Source organism: Leptonotus elevatus, chromosome 14, assembly GCF_054856555.1.
Source record: "Leptonotus elevatus isolate MCC_2025b chromosome 14, RoL_Lele_1.0, whole genome shotgun sequence".
NCBI lineage: Eukaryota > Metazoa > Chordata > Actinopteri > Syngnathiformes > Syngnathidae > Leptonotus > Leptonotus elevatus.
In genome coordinates this window covers 17,718,101-17,742,812 of record NC_141252.1, presented here as the reverse complement: position 1 = coordinate 17,742,812, position 24,712 = coordinate 17,718,101, and the positions used below count along the sequence as shown (strand labels likewise).

General features: G+C 40.4%; 2 protein-coding genes across 5 annotated transcripts; one reads left to right on the top strand and one right to left on the bottom strand.

The window, feature by feature from the left end:
- Nucleotides 1-842: 842 nt before the first annotated feature.
- On the bottom strand, nucleotides 843-3,387 carry gemin2 (gem (nuclear organelle) associated protein 2). The gene is made up of 10 exons (XM_086094940.1): nucleotides 3,135-3,387; nucleotides 2,692-2,776; nucleotides 2,330-2,419; nucleotides 2,184-2,243; nucleotides 1,975-2,091; nucleotides 1,862-1,906; nucleotides 1,703-1,771; nucleotides 1,528-1,638; nucleotides 1,371-1,429; nucleotides 843-1,133 (listed from the first exon to the last, which is right to left on the bottom strand). The coding sequence occupies exons 1-10, from the start codon at nucleotides 3,254-3,256 to the stop codon at nucleotides 1,094-1,096; spliced, it is 798 nt and encodes a 265-aa protein (XP_085951066.1). The 5' UTR covers nucleotides 3,257-3,387; the 3' UTR covers nucleotides 843-1,093.
- A 153-nt stretch (nucleotides 3,388-3,540) lies between these two features.
- mia2 (MIA SH3 domain ER export factor 2) lies at nucleotides 3,541-24,131 on the top strand. Of its 4 annotated transcripts, XM_086095336.1 has the most exons (29): nucleotides 3,542-3,924; nucleotides 4,054-4,187; nucleotides 6,437-6,523; nucleotides 6,624-9,146; nucleotides 9,504-10,716; nucleotides 10,840-11,052; nucleotides 11,480-11,580; nucleotides 13,806-13,937; nucleotides 14,089-14,110; nucleotides 14,284-14,372; nucleotides 14,449-14,517; nucleotides 15,040-15,150; nucleotides 15,255-15,326; nucleotides 15,924-16,028; nucleotides 16,203-16,325; nucleotides 16,394-16,564; nucleotides 17,718-17,808; nucleotides 19,085-19,152; nucleotides 19,226-19,296; nucleotides 19,361-19,462; nucleotides 19,544-19,640; nucleotides 19,748-19,815; nucleotides 19,955-20,040; nucleotides 21,722-21,835; nucleotides 22,059-22,208; nucleotides 22,342-22,506; nucleotides 22,588-22,637; nucleotides 22,709-22,880; nucleotides 22,963-24,131. In XM_086095336.1, exons 1-29 carry the CDS (start codon nucleotides 3,783-3,785, stop codon nucleotides 23,157-23,159), a joined length of 6,738 nt encoding a protein of 2,245 aa, XP_085951462.1. In that variant the 5' UTR covers nucleotides 3,542-3,782; the 3' UTR covers nucleotides 23,160-24,131. The 4 variants fall into 4 exon arrangements, with proteins under 4 accessions (XP_085951461.1, XP_085951462.1, XP_085951465.1 ...); XM_086095335.1 differs by having other exon boundaries at nucleotides 3,541-3,924; nucleotides 6,624-10,716; XM_086095339.1 differs by lacking the exons at nucleotides 3,542-3,924; nucleotides 4,054-4,187; nucleotides 6,437-6,523; ... (2 more) ...; nucleotides 10,840-11,052; nucleotides 11,480-11,580 and adding an exon at nucleotides 11,761-11,906.
- Nucleotides 24,132-24,712: the final 581 nt, after the last annotated feature.

The following is a 24,712-nucleotide window of genomic DNA, read 5'->3' as shown; positions in this document are numbered from 1 at the left end:
TCCATGATCCAATGGTGGATTTGTACGTTTCATGTCTTGTACTGTACGTTTTCAAGTTGCCCTAATTGGTATGAGAAGACTCAGTGTCACCCGTGCAAAAGTTCAGTCAAGAGGACTTTCCAGGAAGGTCTACCACCCCCATCCACCGCCACCCGCACAACGATGAACTCCTCTAGATGGCGCTCTTTGTTTCTTTTTTCACCATCTAGAGGAGGAATAAAATATTGCAAGTTCATTTTCCCATCCACCAGGCAGGGATGGTCATACAGAGGCCAGAAGGGGGCTGGCACAGCCCCATCAGAAATCTGTGTAGCCCCAGTTAAGCTACTCCAGCATTTTATTTGATATTCTACAATATACGGTATTTATATTTTTCCTCAGCCCTACTTTTAAATAATTGAAATAGGTGGTTAATTCCACTTTGCTCCTATGTGTTGATATGTTTGCATTTTGTTAATGTCAAAGAATTAGGGAGATTATGAGAGATTGGGGAGAACATTCTTGGTTCTTCCTAGGATTCTGTGGCCTTCAAACATTTTCTTTCACCAGGCAGTTAAGGTGGATGCAATTAGTGGGTTCTTAAACCTGTTGTGTTTGAATCTTGAGCTGAAGAACAGGCCTCAAAAAATGCTGCTATTAAAATATGTTTGCTCATATACTTTTTAAATGTTGGGTTTGTCTTTGAATGGGATCATTGAAAACAAATAGTTTTAATTTGAGTTGCTTTCGTTTTTGCCGTAGCTATTCGTCCCATGACATTTGTGTTCATGACAGAGCTAATAGATAAGATGATGCATCATATGCATCACATTGTGAATGTGCTTGTTGAATTGCACCCAACATCCAGTCATCAATGTTTAATAAATTTACCTTGCATTCCAAGTACAAAAGTCTGATAAATCACAGTTCATCGCTCATATGAAAATAATAAGCAATAGACACATTACTGGTCTGACATTTGTGTGACTTCATCAACAGAGTGCAAGAATGTGGACTAGTTGTCCACATGGCCAGAGTTATTACAACAAAAAAAATGTTCGTCATGATGGGATCCAGCTGTCATCCGTAATGTCAAAAAAAAAAAGATTTAAATTCACTCCGGCTGGTCTGCCAGGTCGTTCTGCTCAAAGTATCTACATAAAAACAAGTGAACAGTAGTTTATCGTTAATTTCAAGTGTGGCTTTTGTCATAAGATTAAAATAAAACAGGCTAATAGTTTCACTCATCACTAATGTTTGCAATGTGAAAGACAATTCAATCAACTTGACATGTTCTTGTGCAATCGTGTTCAAAGCTGTAATCCTTCCTCGTGCATGCTCCAATTCCGTCTCCTCCAAATAAACTTAAGTAATCATCAAACATGTGCTACCTTGCAACCAAACAGATGAGAAGATTGAGAGCAGGCAAGTTGTCATCGTCTTGACTGGCCTGCAAAAGCAAGTCAACCAATGTCGTTGTGACACGAGCCCATTAAGCATCCACGGATGAATATTTGGTCCAGCCAAAAGAGCCTTGCTGCATCTTACCAGGTTTCCCCGCAGCTGAGCACATCTACGAGCCAACTGCCTGATTGAAGAATGGGCTTCAGGCAGCAAAGGTTTCTCCAAGCAGGCCAACAGTGCATACAACCAGCGGCCCTGTTACAAGAAAAACAAATAGTTGTTGCATGTAGCACAAAGTAGAAGCATGACGACAACTCACCAACTGGGGGACAAAATCTCTTTCTTCAAACCAACTGATTAGAATGTCCAACACTGTCAAGATGGTGGACTGCAAATAGCCCCCCAAAAAAGAAGAGCAATTAGATACAGTACAGACTGTTCAGACTGAATGGACGTGACAGGATTGGAGCAAATTTACCTGGCTGAGTCGGCTGACAATGCTCAGGAAGGGTGGAAAGCCAACCTGAACGACAGGATTACTGCTAGATTTCAATCAATGATTTGCAGAATCAGAATCTTACGTCATACAACCTTGCTGTAGTCCAGGCCCGCATCGGCATCGGCTTCTGCGGGACAGGGGAATGTACCTTGATAGAGAAGCTCTCCTAAACAAAACCTCTTCCAGTCTTCCTCATCTGCTTGCTTTGGCTGCAGATTAACAAGCACAGACATGATGACATCCATTCTGTCATCATAAACAAAACAAAAAGAACCTTTTGAATTATCAGCGCAGTTCTCACCATTAAAACGTTGTCATCAAGAGAGTGGCTGCTCCAGTGCTGTCTGTTCTTTGTGATACTCTGCCAGCAAAATGCAGAAAAGATCAGAATCATTTCACAACAAGGATCCATATTGGAGTCTGGATACAATAGGTGTTTTTCATCACCTGTCTGACATCGGAAAAATTGCTGACTTGCCTCTGTTGCCAATCCAGGCTGGGAGAGAAACCAGCTGGAGCAGCACGGCACTCTGCCACCTGCAACACGCGTCAATCAGCAGCAGTATAGCTACTCATGGAACAAAATCAAATGCCCTTTTTTTTTTTTAACAGATCGTACTACTGTCACACCACAAATAAAAGTATAAAAGTTAGGAAACACTGCCATGAATAATCAATAAACAATCACAAATATTTGGAAGTTCTTTGTAAATTAGCAAACTTACAAATTCAGCAGCAGGTGATCTTACTGCAACTAATAAATGTATGCACATTGAGATAACAATTCAAGGAAATGTCATTACACTCACAGGTATGTTGATAGTTTGACGCTTCTTTAACTTCTTGGGGTCGATTTGAGCAACCACCACTTCTGGACACAACGCAGCCTCTAACCTGATGGGAAAAAGACATGTTGTTACTGTTTGAACATAATAGTACATAAATCTTAAGATGGTATCGAATAATGTGCCAACAGATTTCCATACTATATAGTACAACGACTAGGGTGAAATAGTTAAGAGTAATGAAAACCCCACCCCCACTACTGTTGTATATCATTACGCACTAGTGATTAGTGAATGACTTGGACGCACTAGTAGAACTACATGTTACTACTAGTAGTGAGGTGAAACAGTGCACAACTTGACAGCTGTATGCTGCTAGTACTAGTGACATAAAATAAAAATAGTCTTTATTTTACGATGAACACTTTTTTTAAGTAATAAAAAAAGGTAGTTTCAAGTGGGCATACTGGACTTGTCGAAGATACTCTTGGGGATTTCTTGGCGGACCATCCAGGTTTAGAGCCGCTGAAGTGTCTCCGCACTCAATGGGCAGCAGCCGCGGCATTAAATCCTCCACGTCGGACTTCATCTTATGTGACTACGTGTACTAACACGTAAATCAAACCGTTAAATGTATGAAGCTGTTAATACTCCGGGGAAGAAAAAAATCTCGTGTTTCACAGGGGTGGTAACTATTTCAAGTACGCCATCTTGCCGACAAACGCGTTTTGATGACGTCATCGTCCTGCGCGCATTGTAGTGTTCAACGATAACACGTCACGTGTGTCGTCATTGTCCCGAAAAGGGCGAAGTCTAAAAATATTTCCCCCCCGCTTCATATCAAATTAACAGTGTACTTCCACTTGTTTTTGTTCGAGATATTGAGTTGTTCATTAATATTCATTTTACTTGAATTGAACCTATGATGACCACGAAACAAACACACATGGGATATAATCACTTCTTTGCAACGTTAATGATTACCCTCTGCGGGGTTTAGATCTAATCGCGGCTCTTATTGAGTGTTAAACACAGCTTCAGATCAGAGGCAATGTCCACATCCCAGGCCAACTTGTTGAGATAATTTCACATAACAGCCTGTTTTTACTTTATGTATGCTTGTGGATACATCAAGAATGACCCTTTCGCAGACTGGCATTATATTGCTGAGTACAAGCATGTTTTTTGTGCTTTTACCACAATTGAGCCATGGATTACTGTCTGACTTCAAGATCTGTGGAGATTCAGAGTGTGAAAGTAAGTTGGACAGTAAATAACTAAAAAGTGTACATATTTTTGATCCCTGTACTGTACTTTAAAGGCTCCTTTTGGCTCACTGTGATTTTTGTGTGTATGTTTACATCTGTCTGTACTATATGTGTGTAGGCCTAATGAGCAGGGTGCGGGCAGTAAGGGATCACCATGGAAAGGATTGTCGTTTCCTGAGCTTCCAACAAGGAGAAACCATCTCTGTGTACCATAAATTGTCTGGAAAGAGGAGGAATCTGTGGGCTGGCAGTGTACGTCTGACTATTAATTAATTAAAAGGAACAATACAGCAAAAATAGCAACGTCATACACATATTTTGTAGTAACATGTTCCATGTATGCCTGGGTTTCTAATGTCACAGGGAGAGATTGACCTTCCCCCTAAGGAATTGGTGTGTTTCTTGTGATTGCATAGCACAGTCAAAGACAAAAAGTTTGCTGTGATTATACATACCAGAAATAGGATCGGCTCCAGTGTGGATGTGAAATGGAGCAATAACATTAGCTATTTCCTTTCAAAATCAAAGTTATCATTTAAAGATGTGAAAGTTGATTATTTGAATTGGCACTATAGCAAAACATACAATTAGACATTGGCGACTCTCAAATTGGACAATGTTAACTTATCAGAAAAGGTCATTGACATTTTCATATTTTGGGTCATATTGAGGTCGAATGCATATCAAAGAATATATTTTTGGATTTCTTGTGACAACACAAATAATTTTATATGCGTATTGACACAAATGGGGCTTTTTTCTTTTCTTTTGTTGTATGATCTTTATTTGACCTTTGATACCCTAACCTGAAAGTGCCCGAGCATTTCGAGCATGAAGACCAAGTAAAACATTTTTTACTATTCATTGGAGAACCCCAAAGCATTTTCAAGCCTTTGTCCCCAGGATTTGGTCATGGGACCTGGTTGATCTTCTATTACTTGGCGATCCAATCTTGCTACAGAAGTTGGCTCTAGGTGTCTGGAATGTCACCTCTCTGACAGGGAATGAGCCAAAGCTGGTGTGCATGGTTAAGATGTTCCAACTAGATATAATCAGGCTCAACTCCATACACAGCTTGGGCTCTGGTGCTAGTCCTCTCTCGGCTCTTTCCCACTCTGGTGTTGACCACAGTGAGAGGCGCCAAGCAGGTGTGAGCATACTTATTGCCCCCCAGTTTGGTTCTCCCTGGTGGACAAGAGGGTAGCATCTCTCCACCTTCGAGTGGGAGGACGGGTCCTAAGAGCAGTTTAGCATAGTCACGTTTTTTAGAGTCTGAGCGGGTGCTGGAGAGCACTTACGTTGGGGACTCCATTGTTCTGCTGGGGGACTTAATGCACATGTGGGCAATGACAGTGCGACCTGTGAAGGCATGATTGAAAGGACTGGCCCCTCCGATCAGAAACATAGCGGTGTTCTGTTATTGGACTTCTGTTCTGTGCAGGAGACCTAAAAAAAAAAAGACAGGTTTGTTCAACCATTAACATTGCATCATCAAAGAGAGCAACATTTTCAAAATTTGGGATTGGTCAATAATTCATAAAAATTACACCCACACGGGTGGACTGACCAAAATTATAGATTTTATTTGCCATAATGTGACTTATGATAGTTTCGGCCCGACGCCAGCGAAATTCTTGTATCTCTGAGGCATGTGCTTAGATTTCTGCGGTTAAGGTCGCCAGTATGGTTAAAAAGCTCCTCTGTGGCAGGGTCCTGGAGGTAGGTGAGATCTGCCAATAGTTACCAAAAGCTCTGGATGTTGTGGGACTGTCTTGGTTGACATGCCTCTACAACATCGAAGAACATCAAAGACAGTGCCACTGGGTCCAGGGTGTTGGTCCCCGTTTCAAGTATTTTAGGGTCTTGTACACGAGTGAGGGAAAAACGGAACGGGAGATGAACAGGTGGATCGGTGCAGAGTCTGCAATGGTGTGGACTCTATCGGTCCGTTGTGATGAAGAACGAGCTGAGATGAAAGTTGAAACTCTCAATGTACCGGTCGATTTACATTCTCAACCTCACCTATGGTTACAAGCTGTGGGTCGTGACTGAGAGTACAACATCCCAGGTACAACAAGTAGTCTAAATGTGTTTCCACCGGCAGGGTGTCTGGGCTCTTGTGCAGAGATAGCGTGAGAAGCTCGGTCATCTGGTAGGGGCGCAGAGTAGAGCTGCTGCTCCTCCACATCGAAAAGAGCCAAAAGAGGTGGCTCGGGCATTTGGTTTGGGTGCCTCCTGTACGCCTCCCTGGTGAGGTTTTCCGGGCATGTCCCACCGGGTGAGGCTCTGGGGACGACCCAGGACATGCTGGAGAGACTATGTCTCCCAGCTGGCCAGGAAACGCTTCAGGAAGTCTGGGCTTCCCTGCTAAAGCTACTGCCTCAGTAACCTGTCCCTGGATAAGCGCAAGAGGGTGGATGGATTTTTAATTAATTGATGTGTGTCTCTGCTCTGATGTATTATTCAAGCTGGATGATTGAACCACTTTATTCTGATTTCAGATGAACAAACAGTTTGGGTATTTTCCAAAAGACGCTGTAAAAGAGGAACAGAAGTTTGCAACTAAGGAGATAGAAGTTGTAACACAGGTATATACTTTACTTACTTAACAAAAAATTTAACATTAGATGTGTTTGGTAAGAAATGTGTTACTTTGCTATCTAAACTGCATATTCTCTTTTCATTAAGGAATCTGATTTTCTGTGTATCGACGACTTTGGCTATCCCATTGACTCCAGTCATTTGAACACTGATGATGATGATGATGATGATTTTGGTCTGAAGAGCCCACCTGAGGAGGTTGAAACAAGTCAAACAAGCAATTACAATGACCAAACAAATGCTGGAACTACTTCAACATCTAAAGATTCCTCTTCAGAATCTTATAGCACACCAAGAGAAGAGGTTGAAAATCAGGGCAATGGTGCTGCCAAGACAAAGCAGGAATCTCATGAAATCGTTGTGGAACTGAAGGAAAAAGGTGGGTCTCCCGCCTCTTCCTGGCTTAGTTCTTCACTGACAGGATGGTTAGGTGTAGAAAAACAGGAGGAACCTGAAAATTCAGTTGAAGTAAAGAAGAAACATTTGGTGCACAAAGAAGATTCGTTCACATCTTCAGTGACAGGGTGGCTGGGGTTAAGAAGTGAAAATGAAGTAAAATCAGTTTCTGCCGAAGACAATCCAAACTGGGGAGAGCAGGACAGAAAAGTTGTCGAGTCTTCAACCATGACTGGATGGCTTGGCCATGGAGGCAATGAAAAAGCAGACTCTTATGCAGAAAAAAAGAATGATGAGAAAGAACTGGACATGAAAACAGCACCAGGAGAGAACTTCAGGAGCAGAAAGATGTATCTAGATGTAGATACCCAACAAATAGAAGACAAGGAGATTAACGACATGGGGACATTGGGTTGGCTTGGAAATGGGCTGTCAAGGACACTCGGGTTTGGCCTGAATGACAAGGACACGGAAGAGACAATACAAGTTAGTAGGGGAGAAGTGGAGAAGGATGAGAAACAGACAGCGTCTAGTTCTTGGTTTGATTTGGGGATCAGTGACATTTTATCATTAGGAAAAGACAACAATGATGGTGACAGAACTGGATCAGACACAGGGTCTGACAACATTGTTCAAAGATCTGTGAATTCTGACAATATTCAAGAAACATCTGCTGATAGCAAGGACAGCGAGTTAGATGACACATCTCAGGTTGATCAAAATGACAACCTTCCTCAAAACCAGAGAGCGGACATCTATCTGGTTCCAAAAGGTAATGAAGGAACAAACAATTTTGACATTTTAGCCAGCAAGAATGATGTCACCTCAATGCCAAAGCTCACTTACATGGAATCGAGTTCAGTGGAGCAGTCAGTGAGGGAGAATGAGGATTCCAAAAATGGTGAGGTGAGTTCACATGACCTTACAAATCAGGTTGAAAACATGGTGGATAAATCTAACATAGCGTGTGTGTATGGTGCTAGTGATGATGAATGTAAACGTGAAAGAAGAGATAAAGATATGTTGGATGAGATTGCACAGAAAAGTCAAGGGCACGAAAGTGGGTCTTCTCTGGGGTCCAAAACTGAAGTAAAAGAATCAGAGGAAGATGACACGTGGAAGGAAATACACAACAAAGAGAAAGGTGAAGATGTAGAAGAACAGAAGAATGTAGAAGATAATCAAGAGGATACAGAAAAGGAAAAAATAGAAGAGAAGAGTCGGGAAGTGTTCATTGAGAGAGTGGCACAAGAGAACTGGAAGGTTACTGACAATAACATACAAGAAGATAACCCTCTAGAATTTGACACAGACTACTTGAAAAAGAGAGATGCTGAAATGTTACATGAAAATCTATCAGAAGGGGATAAAGAAAAACATTCCTCTCATGGTAGCACACCCAGCCAAGATGCCCAAAACATGGAGCCCCCTTACCTCCAAGCGACATTCATATCCGTGATGGACTTTATGTCTTCTCTTGGACCCCAAAAAGGAGATAAAGAAGATGAAAAACAAGAAGAATTGGGTGAGGAAGAGAAACAGGACGAGATTAAGCTAGAACAGCAAGACACTCAAGTGTTGTTCGAGAACGAGATTGTACCGAGACAATTAGAACAGCAAGAGGAGCTTGCATCCAGGGAAAAGCCTGTAATCTTGGAAGAGTTACAAGTTAAGACACCAGAAGAGTTAACAGGGATGGATCAGTTACACGATAAGACGCCGGGAGAGTTTACAGATAATGCGAAGGAGGGAGGGGTGGGGGAATCAAAAGACACAAAGAATGAAGGAGTTAATGAGTTAATGCAGGGGGAGGAAGTAAAAGATGAGAAGCAGAAAGGCTTTGAACAATGGGAGAAGCAAGAGGAGATGGGAATGTTGGAGAAGAATAACCATGAAGAGGATGATGAGTCAGTAGAGGAGCTAGACGATAAGAAATCATTACATGAGAAGGAGTTAGAATATTTGAAGTTTGACGTGATTGAAGAGCAGGACAAGCCAAATGATATAGAGGAGATTGATGACAAGAAACATGGAGAACTGAAGGATTTTATACAGAAGGTGGAGACAGAGAACTTTGAAGATAAGAAGCAGGAAGGGTTTGAAAGAGGAGAGAAAAGTGATGCGGTGGATGAGTTAGTAGGGAAGATGCAAGAACTGGTGGAGTTAAAGAAAGAGAAACTAGAAGAGTTTAAAGACAGACAGGAGCTGCATGAGGTGGAAAAGTTAGAGGAGAAAAAGGGTGATGTGAGTGGTGAGTCAAGAGAAGAGTTTGAAGACAGGGCGCAAGAGGAGGGGGGAAAGTTACAAGAAAAGAAACATAGAGTGGATGGTGAGTCAGTAGAGGGGTTAGGAGAACAGAAGCAAGAAGAATTAGAATACAAGGAGCAAGATGAAGGGGACACGTTTGAGAAGAATGAAGTTGATAGTGAATCAGTAGAAAAGCTTAACAACAAGCAGAAAGAAGAGTTCAGAGATGAGGAGCAGGGGGAGGAGGGAAAGATGGAGAAGTATGAAGAAAATGGTAAGTCAATAGAAGAGTCAGAAGAGAAGGAGAATATGAACGAGAAAAAGGTGAAAACGCAGGAAGAGGCAAGCGACTTAGTAGAGGAGTCAAATGAGTTTGAAGATGAGAAACAGGAAGATTTAAACAGAATAATTAAGCAGGAAAAAGTTGAGGAGAAACGGAAAGAAGGGGTAAGAAAGTGGAAACTTGTTGGGGACTTAGAAGAGGGAACACTCGAGGAGTTAGTTCAGGTCAAAGAACAGGAAAGGCAAGAATTTAATAGGGAGTCAAAGGTAAATGAAGACATGCAGAATGCCAGTGACTTTGTGGATAGCAAGAATGCTGTTGGGGAAATGGAGAGTCTTGAATGTATTGATGAGCAGTGTACTCAATCTAAACAAGATAAAATCACAAGAGAGCGGGAAGAACATAGTTTTGAGGATGGAGCAAATCTTCTGTATGATGCAGCAACAATAACGGACATTTTCTTAACAGCCAGAACACAAGAGGTCTCCCTAGAGGACATTGAGCCTGATCTTACTGGTTTGTCGTTGGATCAGAACAAAACTGAGCTCACAGAAAACGCGCCACGCTCAGATGAGAAAGGTGGGAGTATTTATTCAATTGAGACTGAGAGTAATGAAAAAACATTTACGTGTAACGCTACGAATGCAGGATGTGGAAATGAATCCAGAAACAATGGAAAGAAAAGAGATCGGTTTGATGAAAAAAATGAAGTTACAACAGAAAGTGGAGGATTATTTGGCCCCTTTCAGCACCCCGAACATGAGCTGGACTCCACAATAAATAGTGATGATTATGAGGACTTGCAAAAAGGTTTGCAGTCAGCATCTCCATACCTGACACAAAATTGTCATTCCAATTCTTTGCCTCCAAACACAGCAAAGCCCCACCAACCTAACCCTCTGTCCAAACACTACAAGACTCTCCAAGACCATATGAGCACAGAAGAGACAACAATTTTGGCTGAGATATTTGGGAAGAAGAAATTTGAAAAACTGGATTACATTCTTGGCCACACAGACGTTTTCACTGAAGACATTGATCGTGATGAATCGATATTGTTGGAAATAGAAACAATTCTGCACCACGAAAGGGAGAGACTTTTTGCACCACGCACGAGACTCTCTGATGCACCAGAAGAGGACAAAGAACAGACCAGAAATATTATTGCAATTCAGAAACTAGAAGTACTGCTGAAAAGAGCGAGGGACACTTTCGACACCAGAAAGTCAGACATCAATAGAGCAAACGCTCCAGGTATATACATATATTTATTGCCACAGAGAGCATCACTGCTGTTAAAAATGCAACTTTCATCACATTCAGTTCCTTCATTTGAGTATGCTTTCAATTTGCATTGACATGTGTTTCCTAATACAGCTCAGCCAAGTTGTGTTGGTGCATCTTGCTCCACATACAACAAAGATCAAGAAACTATGGAGACAGTGAGGGCGGTGGTAGAGAAACAGAAGGATGGAGGCCCAGAGAAAAATAAGGAAGATCACAATGAAAGGGGAAGTGAAGAAATCTCCCTGGTGGAGAAAGTTAATAAACTGTCTCACAGTTGGACCGTCCCACCACAGTTACTGGAAGGTTGGCTGGAAAACCTTATCACACGCACACAACATACAGTAAAGGAGTATATCGATATTCTAGACCGGGGTTCACTAACCTTTTTGAAAACTGAGAGCTAATGGTAGTCTTTCAGGTGAAGACATTGATCATGCTATTATTCAATAATACTAAAAATCAGTATGCCACATTTTATTTATATAAATCTCTGCCAATGTTTACGTTTTAAATGATCATTTCTGCAATATTACTAGAAAATCATAATGTTCCATCACTGGTGTACTATTTTTAGAAGAGGCTCACGGGCTATGCATTCGGGTACCTGAGGCCCGTACCGTGTTCTGAATTGAGTAATCCAGTTGTGTTGTTTCAACTGAACTCCATACCCATCAACATATTAGTTGCTCTTGGGCTCACAAAGGATTCTCAAATGTCTTTTTTTTTTCAGGGATAATGGTGCAGATTCAGGACGTTCCTCATGAAATTCAGAAACAACCATCCTCTCAGACTCATGCAACGAAGGACTTCATCAAATGGCTTAAAATTAAGGTATCAGTTATCAAAAATTGATTCCCGCCAGTTCAATCCCTGGATAGCTTTAATTCTCCCGTTGGCTATGCATTGCAGAAGTAGCTCGTGATTTTCTATATCACTCAGTGGACTGTGCTTCTTTAAGAAACTGAGCTTACAATTCGTAACTCCCTCCCACTTTCATCTACAGTAGCTGCGTTTCGTTTGTCTCATTACATTACTGACATCGTGGTTCGGTTCCACACAGGCCGACATGCAAGCCACTTTAATGTAAAGACTACTGTACACTTCTAAATGTTAAGACTGGGAGGTATTCTGAAATGGACGACAGTAAAACTGTTTCGGTGAGTTATTCGCAGTTGAGGAATTTATAACTGAGTGAGCTAAAAGCCGATGGACACGTTTGTTTACAATCAGGTGATCCATATGTTCAAGTGGAGCTTGCTATTTTGTATAATTATATCAGCTTTGCCTATTACTAAGCATTTTAGTGTACCTTTTTGTGTTTTGTTGTTTTTGGGACGTGACACCTGTTTCTGTTGCTGTTATTTGGAAGCGCTCCGACCTGCCAGTGTGGCATTTTGCGTTAGGTGACGTTGCGGGTCAACCATTTATTAAAGTAGGGAACGTAAACATTTTCTTTAGAGCCTGTACGAGTGAGTGAATATTATTTTTAATTTAATGTTTTGTTGTTGTTATTATATTCAAATGTAAATTTTAATTCACGAGTTATATCAGTGTGAAGCCGCTCTAACCGGGAGAATGGCAACTCGTTTCGATAACCATCTTCCCCTTGTAAAAGGTAGGTTGGTTTAGTCCACAGCACAGCGCTGTTTGCTCACGGCTTAGCCGGTTACTTCTAATTATTGTTTTAATGGTTAATATTTTGAAGCTATTAACCAAATGAGCGAATTCAGTAATGTCGGAAGACTCTGCAAGTGACAGTTTAGGCAGCAGAGTGATGGACTATCGGTCGACTGTTGAGACTTACTATGGTGTCGCTGTGGAGAAAGTCAAGGATGTACGTTATGTGGCAAGATTCGTTAGCATTTTCTGCTAGCGTCCCACAGCTGACTAGTGCTTGTCATGCCATGCTGCTTTATTATGTTGCCATTTGGCATCTTTCAGCGTCGACAATGTTTGTGGCATATGAATTCCGCTATCTTGCTGTCACTGTAGTTGAATAGTGTCTTTTGAAATGAGAGTTTAAATAATCAAAGACGTGGCTGCTAATTGTTAGCCTGCTGGCCAAGCAGTTAATATAATGTATTAAAGGTCTAGTGGAACATTTACGATGTAAACAAACTTAAATGCTATCATTATTAAGGTCAATGAGAGAGAGATTTAGTTATTTTCAGATTCTGATTCTATAGAACAACGGCAGGTTAAGACAAGGAGATGTAATTTTATCAGTGAGTCTATTTCAAACCGTAATTTGTTCCTACTAGATATATTAAAAAACATTTACTACTCTCAAAAAGTTGGTGGTATTGGGCTTTCAGGTGAAATTTTAGGATGAACCTAAAATGCACTTCAAACGTTAGAGGTGAACTTCGTTTGATCTTCTCTAAACTTTTGAATGCAATGTCCAGCTCTTACATTTTTTACAACTTTTTTTTCTCTAAAATTAACCTGGAACATTTAAATTGACAAGCGTTTGTTTCCCCCTCCTTCCCACTGACGTCCACTTCTATGCCTCTCTGTGACTCCTCCGGTCTATCCGTGGCAACCTGCTGATGACACTTGCTTCACTGGCAACTTATCTCTGAGATTGTCCCTCTAAAAGCCTCACATTGGCAAGGTACTAATTGAACCAGAAACATATTGATTCATGGATCAAACACCTAGTTAGTGTGAATATTGCTGTTCAGGTCTTTGTCATTGAACGGCAGGTACTGGACATGTGCATTCAAAGGTTTTGAAAAAGTCAAATCATTTCTTCTGTTGAAGTTATGCAGGAAGTGAATTTTGTGTTCATCTTATTCCTGAAATGTTACCTGAAGGCCGAATATCCCTAAACTTTTGTGTCGTGCATGTGCTCTAAATGCCAGGTATAGATATTCAGCAAATTTGTAAGTTAAAGGTTTGCTTAAAAGAAATAGCTTGACCTGCAAAGATCTTTGGATTTGGGTGATCTCTTTTGGTCTTGTTTGGCATAAGGAGGTTACATGATGCTACGAATAAACACTGCTAAATTATACTGACAAATGTTTATTTTTTTGTTCTTTAACCACACATTTCAGGTTGTGTCCTCACTGCCTGATGACATCAGGCCAGGTCCTGACTTCTACGGAATCCCATGGGAACTAATTATCATCTCCAGTCTGGTGGGGCTGATGACCACGTTATTGTTTAGTTGTAGATGTTACAGCTCTGTGAGTATACAGCACATACACACACAAATAACTTGCCATGTAATAGATTGGCGTATGGTTGTGTTTTTTTGGCCTATTTATTATTAATCAGGTTCACATTTGAAATGCAGTGTTTGTTTGGCTGTTATAATGTTTCCCTATTTTAAAACAGGTCAAAAGCAGAATGTATCAACGTAAGTTTCCCCCTCCTTGAAATATTACTATATCAATTATGCAAATGTTTGTATTTGGAAAATGTGTTGCATCAGTGTCAGTGCTCTAATTTATACTTAGAAATATAAAATGAAGCATATCGCTTATACATTCTTTCTTAGATGTACCCAAATCCCTTAATTTTCTTTACCAGGTAAAGAGTGGTGGATGGCTAAGCAGGTTGCACAACTGTTTGAAGAGAAGTGTGAAGTCTTGGAAACTCTCAGTAAATGTCAGCAAGAGGTTCGTACTATTTTGTATTTGTCACAGTCAACCTCAAAAGCAGTTTTTTAATTGTCATTGCATGTTTTATTTTTAGTATGATGAGCTAGAAAACTCACTAAGTGACAGTGGCGCCTTAGCGAAAACCCATATGACAGATCTTGAGGTAAGGCCAATTTTTTACAAGATGTGAAAGAGACCATTGAATGCAAATGTTTCTTGGGAGCAGGTTGCTATTAATAACTTGAAATAAATTAGCTGTTTAAAGAGTTTGCAGTTAAGTATTGTTCACGTCTACTCCTTAAGTATCATTCTTGTACTACTCTCAGGGATAATATTAGACACAGTATGCACATAGAGACATTTAAATAACAAGAAAGATTTATTGGTTCCATAACAAAACTGTAAAATGTGAACTCGGGCATCAGTCAATGCTCTTTTTATCGCTTTACATTTTTCAATTGCTCATATACAGTCAAAACTGTTGAGGATTTTTAGAAAATGTTTTATGGCCATTTATTATTATGCATATTATGAACTTATCATTCATTACATCGCTTTACAAGAAATACTGGCCTTTAGTTATGGAAAATGTTTGTCACACGTTTGTTCATTACTTTACTAATATTCGTGTTGACCTGTTAATCTACTGCTTATCTCATTTCCGTTTCACCCCGGACTCATCCAGGTCAGAGCCCGACAGATAGACCTTGCTAAAACTCAACTAGAAGAAAATCTACAAGAACTGAAGGATCAGCTGGATCAGCAGCGAGCACACAGAATAGAACAGGAACAAAAGGTAACATTGTACCATGCGTTTTCTCCTGGTTAAGAACAGCTGATCATGAACGAGGGTAGAGGAAGGTGTTCTTATTTGTGATATCATATTTTAATTCCTTTAAGATCACACTCCTTGAGCAGAGCATGGAAACAATGGAGGAGGAAACCAAGGAGCTACAATCACAAGAAGAACAGGTGACTTCCATTGCTAAAGGACTCTTGTCCAGTGTAATTGTAAATGGATCTTAAACTTTAAGAGATTATTTATTCATCAAAACAAAACCGTTTGAATTTTGAATAATATTTGACAAAATATGTGTGGTCAAAAATCTTAATTATTTGGTCTCCGTTCCGCTCCAAAAGTAATGGAAAAGAGGCGTTTGAAATGAAATTTGAAATTGAAAAACTATTTTTGGGGGTCTGGAAAGGATTCATTATATTTTCAATGGGAAATTTGATTTGATGAGGGGTAAACTGAGTTATGATATATATGTGATTGTGAAACTAATTACATTTGTAAGTATAAATGTGAATATGTCCTGAAAGTTCAATTATGTCTTCACATACACAACAAATTCAAACTTGTTGGGCTTGTCAGCTTGTTTTCCTTTTTATTAGACAAAAATGCTATGAGGTTAAACTTGAATTCTCCAAGTGGAATTTTCCCTACAAGCCATCTTGAAGGCAGCGCAGTCATCAATATGTGTGCTCTATGTGGTTATCTACTTGAACTTCTGCCTCTGTCCCTTCTGTGTTTCATACGTCGACACTCTTGTCTTTTTCCTTCCCAAGGCTCAAACCACCATCAAAGTATACAATATGAACAGTGAGAGACTACAGAGGAATCTGGAAACAGCTGGAGAAGAAAACATTCTGCTCAAGGAGAGTAACACACAGGTAAGACAATACACGTGTTAATTAAAATGTTGATAAGAGAGAGATTCTTCCAGGCCTATCAAGTCAATGTTCCTTTGCCATCTCTGTGACTGACTGTGCTTTTCTTTTCTGTCTTTTTATTGGTCAATTTCCTGTCTGTCATTCAGTATTTTTGTGTGTGTGTTCCTTGTGCAGTTAAGGCAACAGGTGGAGGGATGGGCGGAGCGAGTGAGTGAGCTGGAGGAGGAGATGAGGAGGTATGAATTGGCCCACAGCGGAATGGTGCAGGATGTGGCCAACAAGGATGAGCGTATAATGGTATGTATGACTTGGCCTTAATCAATTGATTGACCGAAATCCTACGAACCCAACACTTTTGCCTTCAGTCCCTCACTGATCGGCTGCTGGGGATGAAAGCTTGGGATGCCGATCTAGAGGGAGATGGAAGTGACGCATCCAAGGGGACCACAGGAAGCGCTGAGAGGAATGGAAAAGCAGATGGAAACAACTCAGAAATCCATCTCCAGAAAGTCCAAAAGCTTATTTATGCTGCTAAGGTAAATAAACAAACTGCACTAAAAAGCACAGTTGAGCATTCTTGCTATTTTATAGAGTACAAATACTTAATTTAGTCGAATTTTCTTAAATCTTTCATTAACTTTATTTACTGTATATTTCTGAAACGTTTCACTTTTACTGCACTACATTTACTAAATAAAATGTAGTTTATGCACCGAATAGTCAACCACCGAAAATTTTCGGCCCAAAATGGCAAAAATTAGCATTTTTGGCATTCGGCCGAAATAAAATTCAAGCCGAAAGAATATGGCCAAAAGAGGGTGTTGTGACGCAAGCAAAAAAAACAAAAAAAAACAAACCCCCTGCTGTAAGCAAGTGTCTGTTTGAATTAAACACCAAACACGGGAGTGAGTGTCTGCCTTGTTGCTCGCTGCCGTTTGTGAGTACCGGCAGCTTCATTGTGCACACCGGAGAAGGAGAGGGTCGCTTGGTAAACTATGTCAAAAAAGAGAGCGCTGCCGAGTACTGCACTACAGGTGAACCACTTTTTGTCCTGCAGCGCCTTCCTTTTTTCTTTGATGAGAGCCCCTCGAGCGCTTCCACTTTTTTACTTGCATTCTGGTGGCCGTGCTAAATACTTTAGCTAATGTTAGCACTATTGCTATCAACAGTTTTAAACAAGTAAACACTATCTCCAGGTGACTACAGACCTGTACAGGACGCCTTATGTGACTTTGCAGTCCGTTCCCAAAGCCGATTGGCTGGTGCGGAGAAATGTATTTATTTTTAAACTTTGGAGAATATGTGAATGTGCCGATTTTAAGTACCTACAAATTCATTTCGGTGCATCCCTGATAAAATGTATACTTGAATCTGATACATTTCTCCTAACCATATTCATTACTAGTTACTTCAAAATAAAATCCAAAGAAATTGTCGATAATTCAGTACAGCAAATGTTATATTCTACAACGTGACTTTATCATCTACTAAGTTATTTTCTGTTAAGATACTGGTACTTCTACTCAAGCGTCACTTTCAGCAACTTTATATAGGACTGCAAATTACGTCTGATTGCACGAAAAGCCGTAATCAGGACAATTTATCTTAAGATATCTTTGAGGTTTATGATTGACCTAATAAAGAATCTTTCCGTATAACACTAACGTGCCATAATTTGTGTGTTTGTAGCTAAATGCAGACCTCAAATCAGTTGATGAAGACAAGGACAGAGTGTTTGCTAAACTGAATGATGAAGTAAAAGCTAAAGAGGACCTAGAAGGTGAGTACTCGTTTCAAAGATTCATTGATTCACCGAGGTTGTTGTTTTAAAATCATTATATACATTAGCATACCGTTTAATGCGAAGGGCTACCATTTCTATTTCGTCCCTCCCTACCACCAGATGGCGGTGCTTCAAGCACTGAATGTTCCCTTCACGCATGCGCAATTCGAGCTATGTATACCAAAATAGTCACCTGTGACCCTAAAAGAGTATAAATTACGGTGTCACTAGAGGTTTGTTTCCTATGGAATCTTCTCACGTGAACACGAGGATTCCGAGTGACAGGACTCTTAAAACCGTAGTTACAGTCGTAACTTTCGCTTTATACACTCTTCTGAAACTGCTCAAATTACCTGCTGCCCCCTGCCCTAAAAAAACACCCCCAAAATGTTTAGTGGAAAAACACTTTAAATACACTAACAATAAAATGTAAAGGATGGAATTGTTTCTCACTAAAAGAGTGGGCAGAGAAACTGTGTGGGGGTGATATTATGTAAATTAGCTGTTCTGTTACATCAAAATTTGCAAAAATCAAAAGGACTAGGGTGTACTTATATTTTATTTATGATTTATTGTGGGAATGCTGAACAGCATTGGACCACATTTTAATACATTCAGTGGATTGATACCAACTGACTATCATATCAGGAAATGGATTATAATTTCAATAAAATGATTAAATGCATGTTAGCTTTCAGCATCAGATGACACTTTTCAATAATAAATATGTCATTAGCCATGAATTTGAACAAGTTAAGTTAGCTCAGTGCTTAGAGCAATTGCCTCCCACCACGGAGAACCTAGGTTCAAACCACGCTTGAACCACATTTTAGTACATTTGATGGTTCGATACCAACTGACTATATCAGGAACTGGATTATAATTTCTTTGAAATGACTAAATGCCACCTTAGATTGCACTTCAAGTTTTCTTTTCATTCATTCGTCATTTAACTACAATTAAAAATGTGTAATTTTTACATAATTTATCTTCCAATTTACTTCATAAGCACATGCATTCAGCTTATTAGCATTCCCATGCAATTTCTGCAGAAATTGCACTTTGTCTAGTTTATTTATTTTGTTCTGCTGTTAAATCCCTGATGTGGCAATTTTGCTAAGAATATGGGGAGTTTGTGAACGAATATGGGTCTTTAAATCAGCAGAAGGACGGATCTGTAAAATGTCTGATCCACAGCAACAAGGTGAGACAATAATGACGATAATACATAGTTGCAGTCTCTAATTGCCACCGTGTGTGCATTTTCTTGTAGTGAGCATTAAGGACTTGGAGAATGAGCGCTTATCTATGCAAGCTGACACTGAGCACTACTCCGAACAGGTAGCTCACCTCAACACAAATGAGTGCGATTGTAACATTTAGTATTAATTTGCCTTGCTTTAATACTGCTCAGGTCCAACGGTTACAACAGAAACTCCAGATTATGACGGAAATGTACCAAGAGAATGAGCTCAAGCTACACAGGTAATGGCACTTAGGTTTAATTATTCAAGAATATTTTTGTTGTTGACTTTTTTCTTGTGTGCAGGCTGCTGACAGTGGAGGAAAAAGAGCGTCTGCAGAAAGAAGACAAATTGACTAAAGCAGATAAAAACATTGCTTTGGCCATGGAAGAACTCAACAACTACAAGTAGATACTCCTGCAAAACATATTGAAACATAGTAACGTGTGTGGGCTTTTCCTTCAACACGCCTGCCTGCGTTTCTTCAGGCTTCGTGCGGGGGAAATGGAGGAGGAGCTGGAGAAAACCAAGCAGTCGTATCAGACACAGATATCAGCCCATGAGAAGAAGGCTCACAATAATTGGGTTTGTAGTGCAGAATCTGTTCAGTAAAAACTCTCATTGTGGACTATCCTGTGGTCATAATTCTAATCTTATGATTTAGCCTAACTGATTGGCTTATTTTTGTGCAGCTTGCAGCACGTGCAGCAGACAGAGAACTGTCAGACATCAAGAGAGAGAACGCCCTCTTCAGGCAGAAGTACGCATCACCAGTCAACACCAGCAACCCACCTTCACCTTTGCCACCTGCTCCACCATAATCTCAAATTTTTTGAGTTCTCAATTTAACTTGCATCTTTTTATTATGTATAAATAACTTGAAGTGTGTGTGTTTACAGGCTTACGGACACACAGTTTAAGTTGGATGCCCTCGATAAAGATCCGTTCGCCTTGGACAGCCTGGCCAGGCCTTTACCTTTCCGAGGTCAGCAGAAACACCCATACATAGTAGTACACAGTATTTGGACGATAGCTTATACACACATGGGCAAAATTGTTGGTAACCCCGCTGTTCATTAAAGAATAACCCACAGTGGTCACAGAAAAAATCAAGTCAAAAGCTATAAAAATGTCCAACTTTAATTCTTCGCTTTGGTGCTATCTAAATAAGATTTTCATGATTTAATTTTATAGCCATGTGTCACTAGAGAGACTGAAAAAAAATCTGGCTTTTTCTTGAATTAAATGAAATATTTTGGTCATGTTTGACATTTAAAAAAAAAACATATTTTAATTTCCAACCAGTATTGCATATTGATAATGGAGAAAAGGCACAAATAATGCCCATATTTGCAAATGGTTTCTTTTAATTCAACACAAAGATGACTCGTCTGCTTTTATGCAGTACAACAGAAAATTGAAAATCAGACAATTTTCAATTAATCAAAACGATTTATCTATTGTCAAATATAATTAGCGATTAATTAATAATTGATTAATCGATTAATCATTTCACAGCTAAATGATCGTTTTACTTTAACTCATTCACTTCCAGTCATTTTCACTGAAGCAACCCCCTTCGCTCCGGGCTATTTTACTGGATTTTGACTGACTTTGCAAGGCCCACAGAATATTGTGTTCTATTGCTATAAAACATGGAACCTACCAAAAGAAAGATTAGAGTCTCTTCTTTCATCAGACAAAAAAAGTATATTTGTATCTGTTTCCGTTTTGCAGCAATTAGCATTGGAATATAGCTAAGTTTCATCATTATTCACAAACCTGTTGAAAACATTGGGGAAAAGAGCTTGTTGCAACATGGCCCTGGTTGATCTCTTATACTCTGCTGCCACCTGCTGGCTGTCTTTTGTAATAACTACCATTGCCTTAAGCCACCTCTTCTTCTTAGAAGCTGCATCAAAGCCTTCTGTATGCTTTTGCATAAAAAAACATGTAAATATGTTTTTGGGAGTGAAGGACAAAGTGTTTAAAAAAACGTTTTTGCATGTTTTGGGATTGAATGAGTTAACTAATGAATATCAGGCATTGCTTTTGAATTTGGTCAAACATAATTCTTTTCCAAAAACAAACTCATTAAACAGGCCTGGACGAAAATGGTGAGTCCACTTTGACTCAATAACGACAGATGGTGCAATCTGATATTAATGTACTTTGACCTTGGAGTTCATCTTTAATTACTTTGGAGGTCGTTCTGGGCTCTTGTGCTACCATTCGTATTATCCATTTCTAAAATTTGTCATCAATCCATCATCCATCTGTGGCCACATCCAGTGAGGTTAACTATAGTCCCGAGGATCTTAAATTTCTGAATATGTGCAACTGTAGTCACAGGAACAACAAGCTGCTTAGTGATGGTCCTCTAACTTTTACTTTTAACATGCGTGTCTATAATTTTCTTTTTAAAATAATTCTATTGCACCACAATTAAATAGCAATATCTGATTTCCATTGGTTAATTTTCATTACATTTGTATTTTCTTGTTTCTTTGGTCAGATTCATGTTTATTCCTTCTGTGACCACTGTGGGTTTTTCTTTCATTAACGTCGGGGTATCCATCCCATTTTGTTCTTGTTTACATACGGTAAATGCTCGGCCGAGATGTCCAAGATGTTTAACTCACCGAGCTATTCTCGTCGTCCTCCAGCTGAAAGATTGCCTTATGGTCCTTCTCCTTTGGGTCGGCCTGCGTCTGAAAACCGAGCTTTACTCTCGCCTCCCACACTTCTTGAAGGGCCTTTAAGCAGACTGTCACCTCGAGGTGTGTGTCCACAAATACACAATATGACCACTTGAACAGCTGTGGCGATGCGCTGTTTGCAACAACAACAAAAAGATACTGCTTTAAAAGGACTAAAGAATGTGTGCACAGCGTTCTCTCACATTTTTGTTCATAGTTTTCCAGCTTTTTTTCCACTCAACACAATTGTGTCCCTTTTCCTCACGCTACCCTGTGCCCCATTCTGCTCTGGCTGTTTTTCCAGTAACTCGTGGTCCAGTAGAGCTCCCTAGTGGCCAAGGGGAGCTAGAGCAGAGTGGAGGCGCGCACTCGGACAGCGGCTCCGTCTCGCCTTCATGGGAACGAGATCGCAGAGGGCCCCCACCAGGACCCCTTGGGCCATTCCCCCCTCAAGGTGGGTATCTGAATTGTAGTATTATCACATTAAACTGCTAATATCCGTAGTTATTTTTAAATTTCTTTATTTAAATGAATTTGATCAAAACATCTTCATAATGTCTACTTCCATTTTGGTCACTCTCCCTCAGGCTATATGTTTCCCGAACCAGGCGGTCCAGTCTATAGGAGACCTGGTCCCTGTCCTCCCCTAGGAGTGATGGGTCCTCTGCCACCTCCAGGTCCTCCTTTCCCCCATCCAAGGGGTCTTCCTAATTCCCGGCCCCAGGGGCCCATCCACCCTGCAGACACAACAGGTGGTCACTCCTCCTTTCATGTTCCTGTAAGTGGGTGTCTTCCCCAGTGGCTTCATGTTGTGCACTTGTCTGTTGTTCCAGGTGGCACAAGCAGAGAAAACAGCCTCGGACCCGAGCACGATCACAGAGAGGTTGGTTTGTGTGTGTGTGAACTAAATAGCATTTTTGAGGCGAGCTTTGTAATGTTGACTTTTTCCATCAGTTTGGTCCCGGTGATCGAAGGACTCCCCCCGAACCGGCTCTGAGAATGGGGCCGGCACCACCTCCTGGGCACCCAATGGGCCCCATTGATTGCCCCTTTCCTGGGCGAGTACCCTTTGGACCTCCTGATTTCTTCCCTCCCAGAGGTCCTGGAGGACCTCCCATGATGCCAAGTGAGCAGTCAGTCGCCTTGGATTATCATTATTGTGAATGTCGTATTTAAAGATGACTCTCTCCACCTTTCGTCATCTCCAGTGTGGGCTCCTCGGCCAGGGATGATGTTCCCTCCTCGGTACCCTCACGGCGGACCTGCGCCTCCTCACCCGCTTTCTTACGGGCCACCGATGCGGCCTCCTCCACCCGATGGCCTTCCGCCTCCTTTCATGTCCCAGCAGAATCTCCCCCCGCTGCCATGCAGCCAATCGCACGATGAGCAAACAGCCGCTCCTTAAGATGCCGTTTGAACCCAATCAGGTTTTCACTTGTTTCTTGTTCGTACAGCCGCTGCTGATGGACAAATACCCAAATAGTCAATAATGAATGTCATTGGGGGGTTGAAGTTATCAAATACTTGAGATTGAGGCTGGTTCTGACATTGCTAGCTAAATTTGAGCATGTGTTTTTGTCACGTATTTCGACATTTGGAACTTGACTGAATCATATCTAGTCCAGGATGCTTGCAGTAGCTGATCTTGCGTTACGGTTTGCTGACCTGTGATCATTTCTGTACTTCATCCATCCATCCATCCATCCATCCATCCATTTTGTTCCACTTATCCTGGTCAGGGTCACTGGTGAGCTGGAGCCTTCCCCCAGTTGACTGTGGGTGAGAGGTCGGGGTGCACCCTGGGCTGATCCCCAGCCAATCGCAATGCACATAAAGACAAACCAGTCTTATTCACATTCACACCAATTGAGTAAATGTTTTTGGAATGTGGGAGGAAACCAACACAAACATGAGTAGAACACACAAACTCCTCGCATAAAAGTCAGAAGTGAAATTTAAATTCAGAACTTTGTAAGAGATGTGCTAATCAAATGCTCAACTGTGCTGCTTACTTCCACAAAAGAAAATGAGCCATTCAGTGTGTATTATTATTTTTTTGTTAAACAAAGTGCAAAAAGTCGCCAAATAGACTCTATATGAGAATGGGCTCTGTTGTTACTATGGATTTTATTCCCTCCTGTCAGACTGTCATGAGATCAGTTGAGTTTAAAATTCCTGTAAACATCACGTTGGTGTTCAATTTCAGTCTTGTCATTTTACGGTTTATACTGGATTCTCATGTGAATATTTCTTAAATCTAAACTCATCTTTGTGAGCAAGTGGCTAAAGATAAGGCCTGAATCTTGTTGTGAAGTTTGTAAAGAATAATGCAAAAAAAGAAAAAAACATGATTAAATAAATAAATGGTGTAAAATGATTGCTGTCTCTGGAATTTTCTTTTTTACTGTAGCTAACTTTTACAAGATTTTAGTATAAATACTTTAGTTCTCAGGTGAAACTGCATTGTGGGATGAAATTTTGTTACACTTCACACTCCACAAAGATCAGTGCTCCTAATTGATACATTTTACAAACCACAATTCCATTGAAGTTGTGATGTGTAAAACAAAAGACAATCCAATGAATTACACTTTTTACAACCTACATGCTACATTCAATTTAACACACTCCGAAGACAAGTTCTTGAATGTTCAAACTGATCTTTTTTTATGAAAATATTCTCTCATTTTGAATTTGGTGTCAGAAACATTCAAAAAAAGCTGGGACAGTGGCATGTTTAGCAGTCAGCCACCAAGATTCACTGTTGGTGTGGTGTCGTCTTGGTGATGAGCATTGTTTTGTTTACACCTAATACATTTTGGTCAAAAAGTTATTTTTAAAATTATTTTGTACCCTTTTCCGGACTGATGCCTTTTTGAACAAGAAGATCCCTCTGATATTGTGAAAATTAATCAGAGGGACTTAAAATGGTGACGTGTGTGCTGACTTCCATTTAAT

What these genes read in the sequence shown, in the direction of transcription:
- gemin2 (XM_086094940.1), bottom strand. Translation starts at nt 3,256, where the DNA reads ATGAAGTCCGACGTGGAGGATTTAATGCCGCGGCTGCTGCCCATTGAG. An exon ending in GTCAAACTATCAACATACCT is followed by an intron (nt 2,420 to 2,691) that starts GTGAGTGTAATG and finishes CGCGTGTTGCAG; the next exon opens with GTGGCAGAGTGCCGTGCTGC. An exon ending in TTGATGACAACGTTTTAATG is followed by an intron (nt 2,092 to 2,183) that starts GTGAGAACTGCG and finishes GTTAATCTGCAG; the next exon opens with CCAAAGCAAGCAGATGAGGA.
- mia2 (XM_086095335.1), top strand. Translation starts at nt 3,783, where the DNA reads ATGCTTGTGGATACATCAAGAATGACCCTTTCGCAGACTGGCATTATA. An exon ending in CCCACCACAGTTACTGGAAG is followed by an intron (nt 11,053 to 11,479) that starts GTTGGCTGGAAA and finishes TTTTTTTTTCAG; the next exon opens with GGATAATGGTGCAGATTCAG. An exon ending in CCACCCTGCAGACACAACAG is followed by an intron (nt 22,507 to 22,587) that starts GTGGTCACTCCT and finishes CTGTTGTTCCAG; the next exon opens with GTGGCACAAGCAGAGAAAAC.